Genomic DNA, 21,501 nt, shown 5'->3' on the forward strand with positions numbered 1-21,501 from the left:
TTCACTTCATTTTAACAATGAAGGGACAGGTCCATTTAAGTACAGCCTTGTTTACCCTCTTAAATGCTGAGCCTCCTCCCCCTCCCCCCGAGCGCACGCTTATGTTTTCAAGGTCAGCGTAACAAGGAAGTTTAGTTCGCCTCAGATAAAGGCAAGACATGCCTGTTGTCAGCGCTTCTTATCTGTCGCACCTCGCGTCGCGACCATTCCAAGCGGCGAATTTTTCGAACGGGTATATAAAGATCGAGACAACAACGGAAGGGCACGGCCTGCGAGTACCCGTTGTCTTCTAGCGGACGCGATGTACGATTTAGTTCGACAATTAATCCTCGTTGTCGGCATCGTGTTGTTCGCGGCACGCGCGTTGCTGGAGGACGATGCTGCGGGTGCTACGACCGGCCACTTCAGCCAGGCGATGAAGCGTTCGAAGCCGACGTCGGGTAATGCATCTGTCGCCGAGGGTACGTCTGCTTTGCGTGCGTTTTGCATTCGTGTATAAAAAGCTTGCACGTGACGTCATAAACGCAGCTTCTGAACGTACTGGCACTCCACGATGCCGACTTTGTTGACAAACAACTTGCGTTAATTTTAACCTAGCTGCTTCAATGTGATAACGACGTAGCAGGAACGCCTCTGTGCGTGAGCATAGAAAGAACCTGCATGCGATGTTTCGATAACGTCAATGTGACATCGCAAACGTCGCGCCCCCCTTCGCTGGTGCTCCAGCATGGCGGCTTCGGTGACGTCAATGCAAGCCATCAATAAATTTATCTCGTAGCTTTTAACAGCGGAGCAGGGTTATGGCGATGTAAATTTTCGGCACTGCATGACGGCAGCCGAGGACCCCTGATGTTGCGTTTCAAGAATTCAAGAACGTTCAATAGAATTCGTGTATACGCAATCCGTGTCTTGAAGCTGGAAGCATAGAAACCCTTGATTACATTCACCTTTTCACCAATATGAATCGACTTTATGGCGTCAAAGGGCAAACTGTAGACAGAGCGATCACAGCTGATCCCCGAATAAGGCTCTTAATCTTAATGCGATGGAGGTTTTTAAGGAAATCAGCCGAGATATCTCTGGACCAGAATTGGTCAGCGTAAAAGAAAAAAAAGATTCCCGAGCTGAAATTAAAAACCTGTTGTGATCTAAAGCAGGACGTGAGAAATATCACATACAACTATATAACGCAGTGGGCAGTAATTAAAAGCCCTAGGACACAATAAGCGCTGACAAGTGTACAGAACTTAGTTATACCAGCGCGTTTGCGTACTCTTCAATATCCGCTATTATAACAATGTAATAACACAAGACATGCGTGCACCTTACCTAATCTTACCCGCCACTGCGGTTATGGTGCTCGATTGCTGACCCGAAGGTCGCGGGATCGAATCCCAACCGCGGCGGCCGCATTTAATGGAGGCGAAATGCTCGAGGCCCGTGTACAGGGGCGATGGAAAGAAACGCGAACAGTGCGGCATCTATATTCTCTGCTGTTTCGCATTTCTTTGCAAGCGGTTGTAGCCTGGATGGTCATAAAAAGCCACTAGAGTAATCCATGATACAATCAAGGACCACTCTATAGCATCGTTTTCTTGCCCCCAAGGTAAGGTCGCGATGAAAGCAGTGCGCCGCTATGTTCGCGGTCCTTTCCATCCCATCTGTACTTTGATTTAGGTGAGCGTTAAAGAACCCCAGGTGGTCGAAATTTCCGGAGCCCTCCACTACGGCGTCCCTTATAATCATGTCCTGGTTTTGAGGCGTGAAACCCCAACAATTATTATTATTTGCCTCTTCTTCACTCCGAAACATGCTTATCACCGGACTGTTCCCTTGGGGAAATCTCCTGCACATTCTTTGACATTACAGGAAATTTGGTGAAAACAGAAACTGTTGAAAAAAAAAAGAAAAAATAGACGCCGACAGAGGGACATTCAGTAAAGTTTGTCGGCCTTTTTACACATTGTTCGTACTGTTTACTTTTTTCCTTATCAAGAAAAGAAAGAACATGAGTGTCATTTGAGAGGGGATGACTTTTTTTTTTCGAGACAATGGCGATGATATGACGGGCTATTATTTCTCACTTTGTTTTATTTTTATTTAGTTCTAGCGACTCATTCTCTTTCCTCCTTTGTCTGACATCTTGTCTGATATTGATGGAATCCTTGCAATATTTTTTGGCTCATTCTCTCAGTGTGACATCTTGTCTGATATTGATGGAATCCTTGAAATGAGCAGGCAGGTCGCGGCGCTCTCAAAGGTCCCACGGCACCTTATGCGTTAGCCTAAAGGGCGAGACAGACGGTACGATTTTTCATGCGATTCGACGTCCGACACAGCGGAGGGGAAACCGGAATGGTGACCTTTCATAGCACCGTACAGCCACCATTCCCTCTCCCCCACCGCCGCGTCGGCCGTCGGATCGCATGGAAAATCGGACCGTCTGTCTCGCCCTTTAAGAGGCGACTCGAAGGCGAAAGCCATCTCATTTTCCTCCTCAGTTGACCGTACTATCCCCCACCCCCAACCCCGCGATAGCTTTGTGCATCCAACGTGGTTGTGCACTGCCAAGGCATGGGAAGCCCTCTACACCTCACGTGGTTTGGCAGTGAAACCCCGATTCGGCTCACTTTTGACCAAGCGACGCTGTCATATGATGACGACATCGCGCAACATCACGACGATGCCATAATGACGTCACATATTTTGCCGACTTGTGACGTCATATGATGGCGCCTACGCCTTATGATTTATATGCATCACTCGTGTAGGCGCCGACGGTCATTTCTCGCGTTTGATTACGCTTTCGCCTTACTAAAAAAACTGTTAGTTGAAACCGGGCTCTGAACCACCTCCTTTTTTCCGTGCATGTCTATATGCTCTGTACCATGAATGGACAGCGAGAAAATTATTTTTTTTTTATTATTGGATAGTGCGAATTCGACACAGGACAAATAAAGAACACAGATGCACACAACACAGATGCACAGGAGTGTTATTTCATTGTCCTGTCTCGAATTCGCGCTATCCAGTATTTAAGATCATGAACCAACTAGCCCAGCAATCAAATTTCTTAAGCTCTAAGAAAACAACTGTTATTACTTTGTTTGGCCTTTGGGTGTTCCAACAGCCCAGAATGCCAATCAGGTGGACTTGGATGTTCCAGCGGAGCCGCCAGAGGGAGCCGAAAATTCCAGTCGGCTCCCCCTTTTCCCCCCTGACAGCAAGCACAGCAAAGAAACAACGCCGAAGTTCCCCGCCTCCCTTCCTCCGGAAAGGGACCCGCTAAAGACTAAGTTCCCCGCCTCCCTTCCTCCGGAAAGGGACCCGCTAACGACTAAGTTCCCCGCCTCCCTTCCTCCGGAAAGGGACCTGCTAACGACTAAGTTCCCCGCCCTTCTCTTTTCGGAAGGGGTCTCGCTAACGACCAAGTCCCCCGCCTCCCTTCCTCCAGAAAGGGACCCGCTAACGCCTAAGTTCCCCGCCTCCCTTCATCCGGAAAGTGACTCGTTAACGACTAAATTTCCCGGCTCTTTTCCTCCGGAAAGAGTCTCGCTAACGAATAAGTTCCCCGCCTCCCTTCCACCGGAAAGTGACTCGTTAACGACTAATTTCCCCGCCTCCCTTCTTTCGGAAAGGGACTCGCTAACGACCAAGTCCCCCGCCTCCCTTCCTCCAGAAAGGGACCCGCTAACGCCTAAGTTCCCGCCTCCCTTCCTCCGGAAAGTGACTCGTTAACAACTCAATTTCCCGCCTCCTTTCCTCCGGAAAGAGTCTCGCTAACGAATAAGTTCCCCGCCTCCCTTCCTCCGGAAAGTGACTCGTTAACGACTAAGTTCCCCACCTCTCTTCTTTCGGAAAGGGACTCGCTAACGACCAAGTTCCCCGCCTCCCTTCCTCCGGAAAGGGACCCGCTAATGACTAAGTTCCCCGCCTTTCTCTTTTCGGAAGGGGTCTCGCTAACGACCAAGTCCCCCGCCTCCCTTCCTCCAGAAAGGAACCCACTAACGCCTAAGTTCCCCGCCTCCCTTCCTCCGGAAAGTGACTCGTTAACGACTCAATTTCCCGCCTCCTTTCCTCCGGAAAGAGTCTCGCTAACGAATAAGTTCCCCGCCTCCCTTCCACCGGAAAGTGACTCGTTAACGACTAAGTTCCCCACCTACCTTCTTTCGGAAAGGGACTCGCTAACGACCAAGTCCCCCGCCTCCCTTCCTCCAGAAAGGGACCCGCTAACGCCTAAGTTCCCCGCCTCCCTTCCTCCGGAAAGTGACTCGTTAACGACTCAATTTCCCGCCTCCTTTCCTCCGGAAAGAGTCTCGCTAACGAATAAGTTCCCCGCCTCCCTTCCACCGGAAAGTGACTCGTTAACGACTAATTTCCCCGCCTCCCTTCTTTCGGAAAGGGACTCGCTAACGACCAAGTTCCCCGCCTCCCTTCCTCCAGAAAGGGACCCGCTAACGCCTAAGTTCCCCGCCTCCCTTCCTCCGGAAAGTGACTCGTTAACGACTCAATTTCCCGCCTCCTTTCCTCCGGAAAGGGACTCGCTAACGAACAAGTTCCCCGCCTCCCTTCCTCCGGAAAGTGACTCGTTAACGACTAAGTTCCCCACCTCTCTTCTTTCGGAAAGGGACTCGCTAACGACCAAGTTCCCCGCCTCCCTTCCTCCGGAAAGGGACCCGCTAATGACTAAGTTCCCCGCCTTTCTCTTTTCGGAAGGGGTCTCGCTAACGACCAAGTCCCCCGCCTCCCTTCCTCCAGAAAGGAACCCACTAACGCCTAAGTTCCCCGCCTCCCTTCCTCCGGAAAGTGACTCGTTAACGACTCAATTTCCCTCCTCCTTTCCTCCGGAAAGGGACTCGCTAACGAATAAGTTCCCCGCCTCCCTTCCTCCGGAAAGTGACTCGTTAACGACTAAGTTCCCCACCTCCTTTCCTTCGGAAAGGGACTTGCTGACGACTAAGTTTCCCGCCACCCTGCCACCGGAAAGGGAATCGTTTTACGCGGGTGGCCCGCTCCCACAAAAAAAATCCTTGCGCCGCCACTGGAACGACGACTGCAACGAAGCCGTATGCGTGCGTCCGCACTGCGCATGCGCGTCCGACAAGCCACCGGCCGGACTGAGACCGGACCAGATGCCGCAGTTCGTGATGCTGACGTTCGACGACGCCGTCACGGAGACGAACATGTTATTCTACCGCGAGCTGCTCGAGGGTTCCCGCAGGAAGAACAGGCACAACGGCTGCGGCATCTCGGCCACTTTCTTCGTGTCGCACGAGTACACGGACTACGCGGCCGTCAACGAACTACACTCGTGGGGCAACGAGATCGCCTTGCACTCGATCAGGTGGGTGAAAAGGACAGAGTGATCACACACACCAGCACTCCTAAACAGCCACACGGTGAAATGTTATGCGGGAATGCAGGGAAGTTAACTGGAAAATAAAAAAAAACTCCCGTCACGTTATGTTACCGACGCCAGAAATTTTGGCGATCTGTGAAGTCATGATGACGTCATCGCGAGATGATGATATTTTGCACATTGACGCCGACGGTCAATTTTCGCGCTTGATAAGTTGTCTAAAGGTTTTCACCTTAATATACAACAGAATATACACAGTGGTGTACACACACACACACAGACACACACACACACACACACACACACACACACACACACACACACACACAAATATATATATATATATATATATATATATATATACACAGTGGTGTTCGTGTGTTGTGTGCGCCTCTAGAACGGGAAGTACAGCGTTCGACTCTCAGTGCGCTCGGGCACCCACCGGTACCGAACGGGAACAGAGGTACCCCGACTTAATCGGCTCGGCGCGGCCTCCTAAATTTATACGATTCCGTCGTAAACAATCTACAACGCATCTTCAAATACGTGTAAGCGCACAACGAACTACTGACCCACACGCGAAATCAATCACGACACGCAAGTGGTCATCAAAGTAAACCAATGGTGATGCCACAGACAGACAAGTGTTTGTTTTTCAAAGAGACAGCATCTGAACGTGACATATACCTGTCGCAGAAGTATCAGTCAAGTACCTGTCGCAGGAGGTACTCGACTTCGGCATCATTTTTTCTTATCTGCCTCACTGGAGGCAAACACTACGTCACCTTCTCAGGTTAATATACCGGGAACTGCCTCGAGCATTCCGTGATACGGAGCTGATATGACCAAGGTCATGATGAACAAGTGTTTCTTTTTATTTATATATCTCCTTTATGTTGCGAGCCCCGCCGTTGTCTCTCTTCCCTGTTTAGGCTATTGATCCATCGTTGTGAATAGAGTTTATATTCTCTTTCTACACGATCCACTAAAGAGGGCGGACTGATCGAGGGCTTGTTTCTTCGTTAGACACAACCTACTGAAACCGATAGACACTTCCACGATTACATAAACATAAATACGCAATAAAATGGATGGGAAAGAGACCGCTGCTGCAGCTAGAGCATCGGGCGCGTTATCTGAAGGTTGTAGGTTCGGTCCCTACCTGCTGCAAGTTGATTTTCCATCCACTTTAACTCCTTTCCATTTATGTCATAATTAAAATACTACGGTTAAAACATACAAGTAATGTCAGCTGTACCTTCCTTCCCTTCATTGTCTGTCGGCTTCATCAGGTTGTCTTTCTGCACTCTGCAGTTTAAAAGGACACTAAGGCGAAACACTAAGTCAATTGAGACTCATAAAATACTCTATACTGTTTTCAAAGAACAATTCGTGAGTCTAAATCGGTACTGTCGTTAATTTCGTCATTGTAGGGTCCAATATCAGATAAGAAAACGTGGGTAAAGTTTCATTTTTGAATTGCGAGGCGAAGCTTCAGCAGCTTGTTCCTCAAGTAAAGTGTCAGTGCGACGTTGATGATTTCAAAGTTGTTGTTTTTTTTTTGGACACATATTAGCTCAATAAAAATGTACTGAAACTGGCTACGTTGAGTCGCCGTGGCAACCTTAGAACACAACGTTGTTCATTTTTACCGCCATGCGTGGCCTCCGCGATTAGCTCCGGCAACGCGCCGTTGCTGCGAGAAGACTCTTGGCAAACGAGAAAACGCGCAAAAGCGAAACACAGGTGGCGACGCCACCTTGAGGTTCCTGCACTAGCTCACCGTGACGTCATAGCTTTTAACAGCCGTGTGCAATAGCATGCCAAATTCTTTTATGGAGAAAAAGGAATCGCATTGTATATTGAACGAGCTCCCACCCGCCACCCCGCCGTGGGCACAAATGCGACTAAAGTCTGCATACGTTGACATCACTGCGACTCTGAGATTGACGCGCGCGCACTTTTTTCTGCAAGTTTTCCCTCTCGAGCTGAGCACTTTTCTCCTCTTTTTTTTTGCGCAGCCACCGAACCAACTGGACCTACTGGCAGACCATCAACAGCACCCAATGGGAGCGGGAGGTGTTGGACCAAAAGCTCATGATGGATACATTCGCGAACGTGTCAGCTGCCGATGTGACCGGAGTCAGGGGACCCTTCCTGCACACGGGGGGAGACCAAGGATTCCGCATGCTACAAAAGCATTTCCGGTAGGAACCCATTTTTATGCAACTTATTTTGAGGCTCCCCCCCCCTCTCTCTCCCGTACGTTATTCTTCCGTCAGTTCTCGTCGTAATTGGTACCGGATTAGTGGCGTATGAGCAACGAGCGACACTCTTCTGTCTCTTCTAAGCATTTCCGGTCGAGCACTCTTTTACGGTTTTCCCAATGTTCTGGAAATGTTTTAAAAAATAGAACTGGTACGAAATAGATGTTTCTGGTTCAAGTTACAAGTAATATTGATTACATATGATATCGGAGTATAAGTTTACTTAAGGGCGAATTAATTGTCAGGATAATTAACGAAAATTAATTGAGTTCACGGAAAGAGCAGACGCTTTTCTTGTGAGCAGCTTGGATCGTAGTGGCACCTGGCAGAGCAGGTCTTAACCACGCGCTTCTTTCTACGTGGCCTCCGAGATTCACTTCGGCAGAGCGACGAAACGCAATGTTAATCCTAGAAATACACCAGGCCGCACGAACGCCGCTTTGCGAGTGTCACTGCCAGACGCCTAAGTCAAGTATTAGGGTCGCCTGCAATTTTTTAACACGAAAGTGTTGTATGCCGGGTTCCACCATGACGTATTTCCGTCACGGAAGTACGTCAGCAAAACGAACACCATCAGATGGCAAAGAAAAAAAACTATAACAAAAAGTTCCGTTGACGGGAGTCGAACCCATGACCTCTCGGTCAGCGACGATGGCTGTCGCGCGTTTAGCCCACTGAGCCACAGCCAAACACATAACGGAGGCTACATGAACGCGCCTTTTATCGTTCACACTTTCCTCTCACAGTGTTTTTTTATTATTTCGCCAGCCGTAAATTTGAGTCCTTCTTGCAACTAAGCACGCTTCGGCATGCTTCTTTTTTCCATCTCTAAAGCGTTAGTGTGAACAGCTACAACCCCCTTCGTACAGTTTTTGCGCCATTTCTAAGAATCATCATCATCATCATCATCAGCCTGTCTACGCCCACTTTGCAGAGCAAAGGCCTCTCCCATCAGGGGCGTAGCCAGAAATTTTTTTCGGGGGGGGGGGTTCAACCATACTTTATGTATGTTCGTGCGTATGTATGTGTGCGTGCCTATATACGCAAGCAAAATTGAAAAATTTCGGGGGGTGGGGGGGGGGGGGTTGAACCCCCCCCCCCCCCCCCTTGGCTACGCCCCTGTCTCCCATGTTCCGCCAATCAACCCGGTCCTGTGCTTTCTGGTGCCACGTTATATCTAGAAACTTCTTAATCTCATCTACCCACCTAATTTTCTGTCTCCCCCTCACGCGTTTGTCATCTCTTGGAATCCAGTCAGTTAACCTTAATGACCGCCGGTATCCTGCCGACGTGCTACGTGCCCGGCCCATACCCATTTCTTCTTGATTTCAACTATGATACCCTTAACCCCCGTTTGTTCCCTGACCCACTCTGCTCTTTTCCTGTTTCTTAAGGTTACACCTAGCATTTTCCTTTCCATCGCTCGCTGCGTCGTCCTCATTTTAACTTGAACCCTCTTTGTAAGTCTCCAGATTTCTGCTCCGTAGGTAAGTACCGGTAAGATGCAGCTGTTATATACCTTCCTCTTGAGGGATAGTGGTAGACTACCATTCATGATTTGATAGTGGTAGACTACCACTATCAAATCACGGAAACACCACGCAGCAAGCGTGGTGTTTCTGGTATCGTGAAAGCGTACTTTACTAATATGAGAAAAATCGTTTTGCTCTTTAGTGTCCCTTTGATATAACGAAATACGTCAATATCCGCGCGCAGGTACGACTGCACCCTTGTGCACCCCCGCCAAAGGCGCAGATCTGAAAGCCCTTCCTACCCATACACAATGGACTACGGATTCCGACACCGCTGCAACGTGTTCCCGTGCCCCAACGACACCCACGAAGGACTCTGGATTGTACCGTTGAATGTACATTTCCGGGAGCTTTCGGGAGAGGAGGTACCGTGCGCAATGGCGGATGCCTGTACAACGCAGCCAACCACGGCCAACGACACCTTCGAGTACTTCAGGTGGGTTTTCGAGTGAACATGGAGAATGTCGAACTGGTTGGTGTTCGATTAAGCTCAGAAGAAAGCAAAAAAAAAACAAAAAAAGAACTCGGTTAACTGAAGAAACAACCTTGCTGGACGAACATTAAAGGGACCGACAACTGGCTAGAACATGTGATTAGATCCTGGTAGAAATGAAAATACCGTGAATTATAGTGACAGATTCAAGCATCCATTTTGCGATTACGTTTAAAAGTCACAAAAAAAAAAAAACGGTATGTCGCGCAGCCTAGCGAAGGAGACTTGAAGCTGGATTATGGAGTCGCGTTCACTTTGATGTACGTATTCTGATGCTTTCAGGTGCGCTATAATTAGCGCTCAAAATTGGAGTATGTATATTATTATCCATCCCCACTCTATTCTGTGCAGCGAATCACCGCGCACGAATACGAACCGCTCTCGCGCTCTCCTCCCACTGTTTACAGCATGTGTTGTGTGTATCGACTTTATAGTCACCGCAGATCGAAAATTTTTTATTATAATAATAATGTTACATGGCGTTTTCCACGTTGCCATTCCGTGATTACATACTCGTACCGGTAAGCTTTCCGTTTCGCTAAGGAAAACAGGTACCATAAAAATTGGTTGCCGGTCCCTTTAAATACAGGGAGTTTTTATTTTGCAGTTATCAAAATGTTAAAGGGATACTCAACAAAAATAGCGGGAAAATGACGAAAACACAAAATTCCACTCGGGAGACGCGATTGTTCCGATGAACAGTGTTTATTTCACGTATTTTTGAACTGACTGTACTTTTGCAGAATTGTGAGCGCGCGACGGCTGCACGCCAGCGCGTGCGGAGTTGCGCATCGACGGCCGTGACGTCAAGCGTCACCGCGGCGGAAGCTGGGTGCATGCTTTCCAGTCCTGCTACCTCCCTTCCCCCAGCTCTCCTTTACATCCCACTCTCCCCCCACCGCAAAGAGGCAGAGAAATGCCCCTCCCAGGAGTATTGTTCGCTGCCGGCGCCGTTGGTACTGGTTCCAGGAATCGTAGTAGGAGCTCTAGTTCACGGCGCGGCAGTTTGTAAAAACGCATTATATTCATAATTTGCCACTAGTTTCTGCCTGAATTAACCAGTTTCAAAACCCAAGCGTTCAATCGGGCTGGAAATCTCGGAGGCTATAAATAGCGGCCCTGCAACTTTTTTAACATAGAAAACACTGCCTATCTGTTGTCAAAACTCCTGCTAACACGTAAGCCAGATATTATTACAGTGGATATAGAAGTGACAACTTTATGTCGATAATCATTTTTCTTCTCTCCCCTCCGTAATGTCGTCCCGAGCTACGCAGCAAGAAGTATATCAGCCAATGGAGAAAAGAAGAGAACGTTCTCAGGGCCCTTAATCGTGGCGACGTTTAATTTTGGCAGCACATCGCCCCTAGAGTTACAGCATATGGCTCCTTATAGTTACTGTCGTAACTCTAAGTGTTACTGTAGTAACTCTAATCGCCCCCTTGACACTCCCTTTGTTTGATCCGCGTGCGCTGATGGCGACGAAATAAATGCTCGTTTTGTGCGTCGGCTTCACTTGACAGATTTGAGAAGTTGTCGCTGCCGGAGATTCCTGAGGTAACACAGGATCATAGTAACGTCATCCTGTGATAGCCTAGATATATGCCGCAGGGCCCCTCAAAATATTATATTCCACACTGACTTTATTAATTTCCAAAGTTAAGAAACAAATAATAAATTTATGCCATATATAAAGTCAGATGCATGTAGTGATGCGTGGCACTGGATTAGCTAATTGTAGTATTGTTGTCGTACATCTCCCAATAAGAATCTGCTATTAAAAGTTGCCTTCAGGTCTTTAGAATATAGCACCAATTTACTCACTAAACTGGATTAGTCGTCAGTGAAAATGCGTAATAGAATCATTTTAAAAATTCAGTCATCAGCTTTCAAAGCCCATAGTGCAGACATCCCAATGTACAAAATGAACACGGTGATTTCACAAGGCATATCCTCTTGCAACAAATTTTGAAACTGCAGCACCAATTTTGGGAAAAGGGCTGTCAAACTTGTGGTAAATATATGCACAGTTGTTAAGTCTTTCTCATGCAGTCGAGTTGGATAGTAACTGAAACACCATTGCACTATGTTGCAAACAATGGAATTTCGTCTACAAAATGGCGTCATCCTTGGAATTTGTTTCAAGTGTACAATATACTTTCAAAGCCACTAGCTATGTTCGTATTGGACATATTTGGTGTAAAGTATAAAAGGCAATGAGTGAAACTGCGTTAATCAACCAAATATTCACTTTGGTTTCTCGTTAAATGAATGCGCACTTAGCCGCAGAATTATTCAAGGAGTACAATATCACTACATGCCACGAATGATCAAGAAATGTTCTGCCGATAAAGAAACACCCCATACAGTAGCTTTCATCCAGAACATCTCACTCAGTCCACTCAACTGGAATGTTCTCAACTGGAATGTTCTGTGTGCACTCCGGTAATTCTGCAACGTCTTTCATAGAAGTGTTTATAAAATTCCAAGGAATCTGTGATAAATCCATGCATATCTTCTGCAAGAATTATACGGAAAACATACAGAAGCTCAGTTCCTTATAGCTTGCTTTCAGCGCAAGTTCAGTTAAAACAAAGTGCTGAAATAGCAAATACATTTTGGACCACAACGGTGTTGGTTGTGTCCGAGTTTGACTGAAGTCCTCTGCCCATTAAATCTTCCAGCCTCTATATGAAACATGACTATGGGCATATTCCGAGCAACAAATATTCAAGAGAAACTTGATCAGTGCATATGGACGCTATGCCTCTACGCAGGTCCAACTTCGAAGACTTCTACGGGACAAACCGGGCTCCGTTCCCTCTATTCCTTCACGAGGCTTACCTACGGAACGCAGCACGCAAGCAGGGCTACCTGCAGTTCATCGAATGGCTACTACAGAAGGACGACGTCTACCTCGTGACCATCTCAGAAGTGCTGCGCTTCATGCAAGACCCGAAGCCGCTGGGAACCTACGCTCAGCACGTGTGCCTCGGACGTCGATCCCGTCAAGCACAACAGCTGTTTCAAGAAAACAAAGTGTGGCTACGAAAAGACGCCGCTAGGAGGCGACCGCTACATGAGGACTTGTTCCCGATGCCCCAAGAACTACCCCTGGGTCGGGAACCCCCTGGGCGATTTGTAAATGTGCTGTGTCCCCACAATACTTGGCAGTATCACAACTAAGCTGTCGCAAATATGATGCACACCAACATCGACACAAGTGGATGTTTATCCATTGTGGTACTATTGTTGTGGTACCCTCATAAGGAGGGAAACGCTAGACAAAGGTGGCACACGGCGCCGACGCGTTGTCTCACGGTCCCATTCCCAAGTCACCAGTATCTCATCGTGTGAAGCCATTATGTCCGAACAAGCTTTTACTCTCCGACCGATACTCACAGGGCAGCAAGTGTGCTAATGTTGGAACTGTGGACAATGTATGAAAGACGAAAATTCCGTTTCCTGACAATTTGTGACGTGGGAAATCGGTGCACTTAACTATTTTAAATACAGCTCAGACCACTTATAACGTAACCGCTTACAGTGCAGTACCGGCTATAACGCGGTTTTTTCTGACTCCCGTTTACCCTCCCATAGAGCTCCATGTATACGCATACCGCTTATTGTGCAGTCCCCCGAGATGAAAGACCGGTTATAATGCGGCTGCCGGAACGTTCTCAGAGATGTGAGAGAGCGAGCGTGCTTCACAGCGGAGATGCGCCGGGGGGCAGAGAGCGGCAACGTGGCTACAAAGGAGGATGGGACGCGGAACGAACGAACAAGGAGCGGGGGGGAGAAAGAAAAAAGAAAAAAAAAAGGACGGCGGTGGGGGGCAGCAGCCCGGCGCGGGTGCGTGATTTGGGAGGGGGAGCGGTGCGTGCCGACGGAGAAGCCTTTGCCCCTTCGGCCGCTTGACATGCGCGCTCCGCTACGTACGGGTGCCCGCGTCCGCATCAAGAGCGCGTTACCGCTGTTTGTCCTCCGTCGGGAAAATAGTTGCTTCGTCGTAGAGCGCTGATATCGCGCGTGGAACCTCGATTCCCCCGCAAGTAACAATGCTTTGAGACGCGACTGCGCTTTCGCCTTTGCCACCAACAGGCGGGACTTACAAGCTTGAAATACTTTTTTCAGGATAGTTGCCGCGGCTGTTCTCCCGACCGCGAACCGAAACTTCGTTTCACGCGTGATGCGCTCGGTTTAGCTCGCGAGTGCGATCTCTTTTACGCCCGATCTCCGTGTTGTCAGGGCAAGCTTCTCGCGACGGCATGCCAAGTTGCAACGCGCACGCTAGGCCTAACAAGCGCTAGCTGCCATGTCGGCGGCCGCGGACTACAGAAGTTGCGGTTTGCTGCCGAGTCAATGAACATTTTGCAGTTGTTGCATTTAGAAGGGGTGAACTTACATCTTTAACGAAAACGCGGGCGTGCGTGTGAAACTCTCGAGTGGTGGTTTGTGGTCGCCACCGTTTTCGACATCGCGCACGCGCAGTGCGATACCGCGGCGACTTCCCGTGACGGCGCATTTTTTCCGCGTTCGTTATGTCGCCACCGCAGGTCCGCGGACGCTAACCGTTCAACATTTTCAAATGTACGCAGATGCAAACATACGTCCCAGTCGCATGCCTCGATAGTCGGAATCGCGCGCCTGCCTGTTCGTCATGTCTCGCACACGTGCAACCTTTCAAAAACGTTGTTTTGGTTATAGTGCGGTACCGCTTATAGTGCGGATATTCGCGACTCCGGCGACTTACGTTATAAGCGGTCTATGTATCAGCCAAACCAGCGTTCCAAGACGTTGGCCCAGTATGTATATATCACAGTCACTCGCACAAAACGATGCCTTTAAATGCAGCAATTTTCTCAAGGTAGTAGATGTCTACTTTCCTTGTCACAGAGTACTACTTTGGCCTATGAGTGTTAAGTAAATCTGTCGTTACTGTGAATTCTACCGTCTAAACTGTACAAAATGCATGCACTGTTTTACCTACTGCTGTTTATGCTTTTCGTTAACTTATTTTGTATGCATGTGACACTACGTCTTACGTTCTGCCTTACCATTTCTGTAAAAGGCCTTGCGGGTGCTCAAGTATCAATAAACAATGTGCCAGTGTGTTTGTGCCACCTGTTGGGACTCCAACCAAGAAAGAAAGCTACTCGAAAGAAAACGCCGAGGTGACAACCCGAGAACATACCAAACTGACAGTTCTACATATTGGCTTGTGAACAATATGTTCTGGAAACCACAACTTCAGTTAGTAAACCAAGAAGGCCTGGTAAACTTTCATTTAGGTATACACATCTCAGGGGGGAAGCGTTCTAACTGGAGCAGCTACACACTAATGGTGCGAAGACTGAGGAAACAGCAGAGCTCGTGGCTTTCCCCTCCTCCTCACCCACGCTTCTCTTTCCCACCCCTTTGCTAAGCCGTAATATTCACGACTATGCTATGCGTTCTCTCTCTTTCTTTCTGTCCATTTTGTTTCTTTTTGTTGTTGCCCCGCCACGGTGGTCTAGTGGTTATGGCACTCGACTGCTGACCCGAAGGTCGCGGGATCGAATCCCGGCCGTGGCGGATGCATTTTGGATGGAGGCGAAAATGTTTGAGGCCCGTGTACTTAGATTTAGGTGCATGTTAAAGAACCCCGGGCGGTCGAAATTTCCAGAGCCCTCCACTATGGTGCCTCTCATAATCATATCGTTGTTGTGGGACGTTAAACCCCAGATATTATTATTATCATGATTATTCTTTCTGTTGTTTTTTCACCCATAGCAACGCAGTCATATGGTTCCCATAAATGCTTGTCCTGCTAGCGTGCCTGGACAGCCGAGTGGTTACGACGCTCATCTTCGGACCGTGGGTACCTGGGTTCGAATCCCGCATTGCAAATAAATTTTGTTTTATTGATTTCTTCTCATCCTCTGCATTTCTGCTCCGCTCCTCCTCCCTTCCCTTCTCTAACGCGTGGCTAGGCGGCGCATGGTGACGTCATCACCCGGTGATTGAAGGTGCAGTTTCTGCAAACGCTGCAGCACCCAGCGCAAGCTTAAACAGCTCCGTTGTTAAAAAACGAACAGATCCCGAAATCATTAGCAGTCATTTTTATACAAAGGTAAATGGAAATCTAGCATCGCGTAGGGTTCTTAAAGGTGTTGCCAGATGGTATGTGTCTGCGTAGAGCGAGGCAACCCCTTGAAGTCTAGCAACAGCAGGAAGGCGACAGCAATAAGCCGATAATGACTTGGCAAGTGAGTTACATTCCTCCAAAGATTGGGCCACTACAACGTAACGCACGATGTAAACTGGCCTAACGTGGAAGGCTGTGCAGTGTTGCATGTTGTCTGAAAGCACCAGCTCCCATAAGGGAACGTTCAAGTAACCTGACAGGCTCGGACACATGGGAAACTGGTTGCTATGCTACGTCAGATATGCATGAAACGCCCAGTAGTGCAACCATTAAGCATGGGCAAATACTCGAGCGCTTCGAACATTCGAACAAATATTGGAACATTCGAATTCGCTTTGACGCGTATTTAAATCATCCGAAATTTCGAAGTAGTCGAAATGAACGAATATAGTATAGCTGACCACACGTAACCCCCTGTAAAGATGGTTCCACTGCAGCGTGGGGCTCTCCAGGAAAAATCTGCACTGCGGCAAAGCCACACTTCAAGGTTAAATGTATACCTGGCGTCGCGTGCGGTTCTTCAATGTGGGCATATCAGTGTGTTAAATATTCAGGAAAAGCTTGAACAGTGCATCAGGATGCGTGCCTCTACGCAGGTTATACGGGCTTATATGCGATAAGTATAGTTAATTTTAAAACAACGTATTTTACCACTTATCTAGCACCCTACTGCTATTCAAATTTCGCTACTACTCGAAGTTTCTTCCAACTTAAACCAAAAGATTAACATTCGCACATGCCTAGTTCCAGTTATTAAAAATGTTGCGCAAGTTAGTTGGGTCATGAAAAAGATGCTCATTTTTCTTTGCAGTATGCAATATATACTATTCAATCCGAAATTATGCGACCAAATCAGCATTCACTTCAAACGTCAAATTTACTACTCGCCCATACCTAGCAATCATCCACGTGAGAAGCAGCGTTGAAAGTTATTCCATCCAACATGCGTGCACTGGCGGTCCATTAGGTAAATCATTCAAATGCCTTACGGAGGACCTTGGTCCTCCCAAATCTAATCATTGAATGCTATACTGATAAAGAAGAGGCCCAAAACATGGCAACAAAAGTGCCTACTTACCACAAAGTACTGATTCTCTAACTTCAATAAGCTTAATCTTGCTGATAATGATGATGATTGCAAGACTGTTTATGATGGAATAATGGTGATAATAGTAAACTTGACTGCACTCATTCAACATTTTTACGTTGGCCCCAATGCAACTTATTTCCTGATGCACATGGAGGAAGTATGATAAGCTTCACGACAGTTTTGGCTTGATACAAAAGGGAGAAAAATACTTTAAAAGTATACACGTCACACCAGTGCACTCCGATTATGAAATAGCAGCATCTAATATGGTCAATATTAAAATACACTTATTAATATTAAAAAGAACAAATCAAGCACATAAGCGTCAACTTGAGACACTAAGAGCACTTTAATTAAACATACCTTGTGTCAAGACTGACAGCAGAAATGTAGCAGCTGAAGAGAAGGACTTCACGAATTTGTCACGTGGCATATGCTAGCATTGCATCCACAAATATTAATCCTGCACAATCTTTCTTTTTCTGATAAGGACATCCTCCTTGGATCTGAGATAGGTGTGCACTTGCTCTAACAAAAAACACTTTTTTTTCCTATTTTCACAATACTACCAATCCAATCAATGAGTTTTAGTAGTTATTCATAACGAAACCTATACGGATTTCCGTATGGATTTTCTTGTAGCTCTGTGCTAACCAATGGGTGGTCGTCAATTACCCTTTTCATAACCCTTCTGCCGCCTTGCAGTTTTCCGCAGAACTGATTAGCAATATGGACTGCAAGCTTTCCGTCATACTAAAAGTACAGTGTGCAGTTCAATGCCTCTTCGCTTGAATCTGCACAAATTTCTTGCCAAAAGTAAAGGCAAGCCAGTGATATATTATAACACATCACACTGTTTATTCCCCAATCCCACAAACACAGCGATAACCCAGAGTCACATCGACGACATGTCGCTTCCCGTCGTCTGCTGCTGCCTCAGAACACAGTTCCAGGCGTAACTGTACAGCTGCTTGTTCACCTCCTTGAGCAAGGCTACCTGCTTGCTCAAATCCTCCTCGTCCTCGAAGGTGCTGCCCTCGTCTTCGTCACCATCTGCCTCCCCATCGCCCGCAGCAGATGACGAAGACATTGAGAGCAGCGCCTCGGCCAAGTCCAGGTGCGGCAACGCATTTCGCCTGGCCTCCTCCTCGCGACTCATGCTCGCCAGACCGGATTCCAGATGAACGGGAACTCCGTTTGGGTCCTTTGCGGCCTGCGTGGTGCGCTTGAATACGCCCAGCGGAAGCGTAGGCGGCGACGGCCGCATGGACGTCAGCGTCGCGGGCGTCGGCGCCACCAACACGTTGGTGACTGTCCCCTTGTGGTGCAGGATGTGAATGCACTGCTTGGAGGCAACATCCCACACTCGTGCTGTGCAGTCCTCGCTGCCCGACACCATCAGCTGGCCATCCAGCGACGTCGCCAAGCAGGTCACCTTGCCCTCGTGGCCGAGGAATGTTGCCTCCGGACGCTTGTTGCCCGTGTTCCATTTGTACAGGGCTACCTGTGAGAATGAAACAGGCAGATACTATAGTCACTGCTACGCTTGGCCTTGGCATGCTTTTTGGCCTTCCTGTGCACTGTGTTGCAAACAAAGGAGATGAAACCATGCAGATCAGAGGCAGCAGCTACAGGCGTCGGCCTACTCAGTTGCTGTATGTGGGAAGAATCCACGAGATGTCCAGGTTCTCGTATGACCCCTTCATTTCGCTGTGCTTCAATTTGGTGCTGGAACCCGAGAGAACCAGGACACTTTAACTGGGGTGCTTTAAATGTGGTATATTCATGCATCTTCCATCCAAATCCCACATTTGCTAATTACAGTCCAGGTATTCATGTATGTTTCTTCTGAACCACTGATTTGTTCATTACAATCCATGTTTCTTGCAAAGTGGAGCTGCAAAAATATGCCTTTGTTGCTAGGGAAAAGTCTGACAATGAACAACACAAGCATACCAAGCAAAAGCAACAGACAGAACGCTATGTCTCATTACAGTTCTGAGGTGTCACTGTCATTAAGATTTCCAAAGGCGATACACACTTCAGCGGTGCACTTGCTGTCCCAAGCGTTTCTTCACAACCTAAGTTACTCAGACAGGTTATTTAACCTCTGTACACAAGACAATGGCAATCATTTCAGAAGAATAAAAAAATACACTGCAACTCCACTATCAAGTACCTGAGTGCTGCGTTTTCCTGGCTGTCATGCAGTGGCATAGGCAGAAATTTTTTTCCGAGGGGGGGGCACCTCCTTGAACCGACATGGGGTCTGGGCAGATAAGCGCGTTTCGTGCTCTGTAATAAGATGTGCCCCATGGCAAAACAAACTGGGGGGGGGGGGGGCATGGGCCCAATGTGCCGCCCCCTGCTACGCAGCATAGCTTCCCATAGGATCCATTGCGTTGAGAAATCCACTGTTATGTCACAGTTATGGAACCGTTCCTGTATGATACGTTGCAAACTAATAATTTCGGGCGGCCATGGAGTGGAGGCGAGCAACCACGTCGACTTTTCACACAGCTTAGCCTGCCCTGACGATGGGATTAGACACATGAAGCAGGGAGAGGAACGCCCATGATGCGTTTCCAGTTTCCGCCAGCAAAAGCATGGCCACCAACTCCAAGATCTGTACTTGATATCTAAAGATGGTGTCACGAGGCTGTTAAATTAACAAGCTCTCGCGTAGGTTCATATAAGCAAACCTGGATGACACAACCGTCATCCAGGGAAGGAGAAACGAGACCATTTGCGCCCGGAAAAAAAAAAAAAAACAACACTCAGTATATTTGAACAAACGGAAAAAGAGAGAAATTAATAGAAAAGGGAACAAAACATGCACGAGATAGAGAAGGTTAACAGTACTTCATTATGAAACGCCTAATCGTAATAGTGCATAAATGTTTAAGTTCGGAAGGAAAAGACTGTTCACCGTTCCGTACATGTAGCCCCACAGAAGAGACGCAGTCGTGTAGTCGGCGATGCTGCAAGATGCGGTTGGGACACTCTCAGGCTCGGCTCGGATGAAGGCGCCGCACGGAGGGACAGTGGCGTCAGGCGAATCGCGGTCAGCGACCTTTCGGCGTTCGTCCACCGACGCTTGGAGAGGGAGCAGGAGGCGTAGGGGTGCCTGGCCAACGCCAGACGTTGAGAAGAAGCCAGACGATTGAACCTTGGATCCAGGTGGGAGCCCGCAGCGGCCTCGATGCAGGAACTCTGCCGGCCGCCACCCCCGCGCCCTGGTCATGTTCTTCTCTTGGCCACGTCTCAGCCCCGTCTGCTCGCTCTTCCGCTTGCACCCGTGGTTCTCTTCTTCTGACTCGCGTGGAAGATCCTCATTGGACAAATTCGTCTTGCGTAACTTTACGCGCCCTGTGTGCACATCTTCTTTTTTCATTTGTCGCCCCGAGAACTCGCGTACGCACATTCAGCCATCGTCTTTTCTTTTCTTGCGCCGGCGCCTTTGGTCACTCTCGCGCACTTTTTGAAACGCACACTTCACTTATCACAGATGGTACCTATGACATGTTTTGCACCTGAAATTGGCTTTGGCAGACACAGTTAGCAAAAGTAGGTTCTTTCAGGATCTGTTTCTGTCGCAAAGACAGCCGTCGCGTTGGCGTGGACTCATCATTTTAGTTGTACATGCTTTGAGTGATCTTCTCCCGCTCCCGTTGTGTTTCTTGAGAGTCATTGGGCGCTAGTTGAGTAAACGTGCTGCGTGTCCTTCGTTCTTCCATGCCTCCAGGCATTGGTGCCGCACACAGCAACTACAGTTCTGTCGATGGTGCTTTTCTGATCTCCACAGTTTCATCCGTCCATAAGGTCCTGGTTTATTGTATACCAATGTATGCACCAGCAATCATGTTTAGGGAGTGTTGTATTCTTGGTCACTTCAGAGATACCTTTACATTAGCGAGGCACTGCAACGTGTACGGACGCCATGGCAGGCTAGCATTGTGAAAACCGTGCTAAGATAGTGGCCCAGGAAGGGTATCACTTGTAGATGCTGACAAATTCGGCGGTAATCTCATGAAAGCATCGCCCGAAGTCATCATCTGAGAATACTGCCCCAGGTGCCCCAGAGCCAACATCCTCACCGATCGCAGTGGCACAAGATTAAACGAAAACACATGTACGCTCAAGGAGTGGTGGCGAGAGCCACATGGCACTGTAGGTGCTTGGAGAAATGCATAGTGATGATCAGGCACGAGAAAATAGACTAAGAAATGCTTTAGTTTTTTCAAACTTAATAGAATTGCGTGCGTTTAACCAAGATTAATTTTTCAATCTTTCCCATTACACAGCTCTCACATTCTTACAGTCCTGTAAAAGACATGTCTTGAAGCACTACTGTATGTCTTGAGCGTGGCGAAAGACCTGTTAAAATTTCAATATGTTTTTTTCCCCAGCATGCACTGAAATTCCTCACGTACACCCTTGTAGAATAAAAGAACTGTACGTTAACCATTACACCACTATTAACATTTCCAGTGATGCTACCGAGGACTTCTGATTTGGAGCAATTGTTGGAGCAGCAAAATTTCCGTTTTGGAGCACTTTGGAGCAGCAAAAT

At 47.9% G+C, this 21,501-nt stretch overlaps 2 protein-coding genes across 2 annotated transcripts in view; one reads left to right on the top strand and one right to left on the bottom strand.

Moving 5' to 3' along the window:
• Positions 1 to 5,117: 5,117 nt before the first annotated feature.
• LOC119371667 (chitin deacetylase 8-like) lies at positions 5,118 to 13,158 on the top strand. The gene is given in 5 exon segments (XM_037642110.2): positions 5,118 to 5,344; positions 7,381 to 7,566; positions 9,343 to 9,594; positions 12,429 to 12,642; positions 12,644 to 13,158. Coding segments are annotated over 5 exon segments (1,017 nt in total). The 5' UTR covers positions 5,118 to 5,132; the 3' UTR covers positions 12,797 to 13,158.
• Positions 13,159 to 17,764: 4,606 nt separating this feature from the next.
• The window catches only part of LOC119406330 (WD repeat-containing protein 18-like), a 13,858-nt gene continuing 10,121 nt past the window's right edge, over positions 17,765 to 21,501 (bottom strand). The window contains 1 exon segment of the mRNA XM_049419913.1: positions 17,765 to 18,428. Within this exon segment, the coding sequence (XP_049275870.1) occupies positions 17,824 to 18,428 (605 nt within the window). The 3' untranslated portion in view covers positions 17,765 to 17,823.

Source organism: Rhipicephalus sanguineus, chromosome 10 (assembly GCF_013339695.2).
Source record: "Rhipicephalus sanguineus isolate Rsan-2018 chromosome 10, BIME_Rsan_1.4, whole genome shotgun sequence".
Taxonomy (NCBI): domain Eukaryota; kingdom Metazoa; phylum Arthropoda; class Arachnida; order Ixodida; family Ixodidae; genus Rhipicephalus; species Rhipicephalus sanguineus.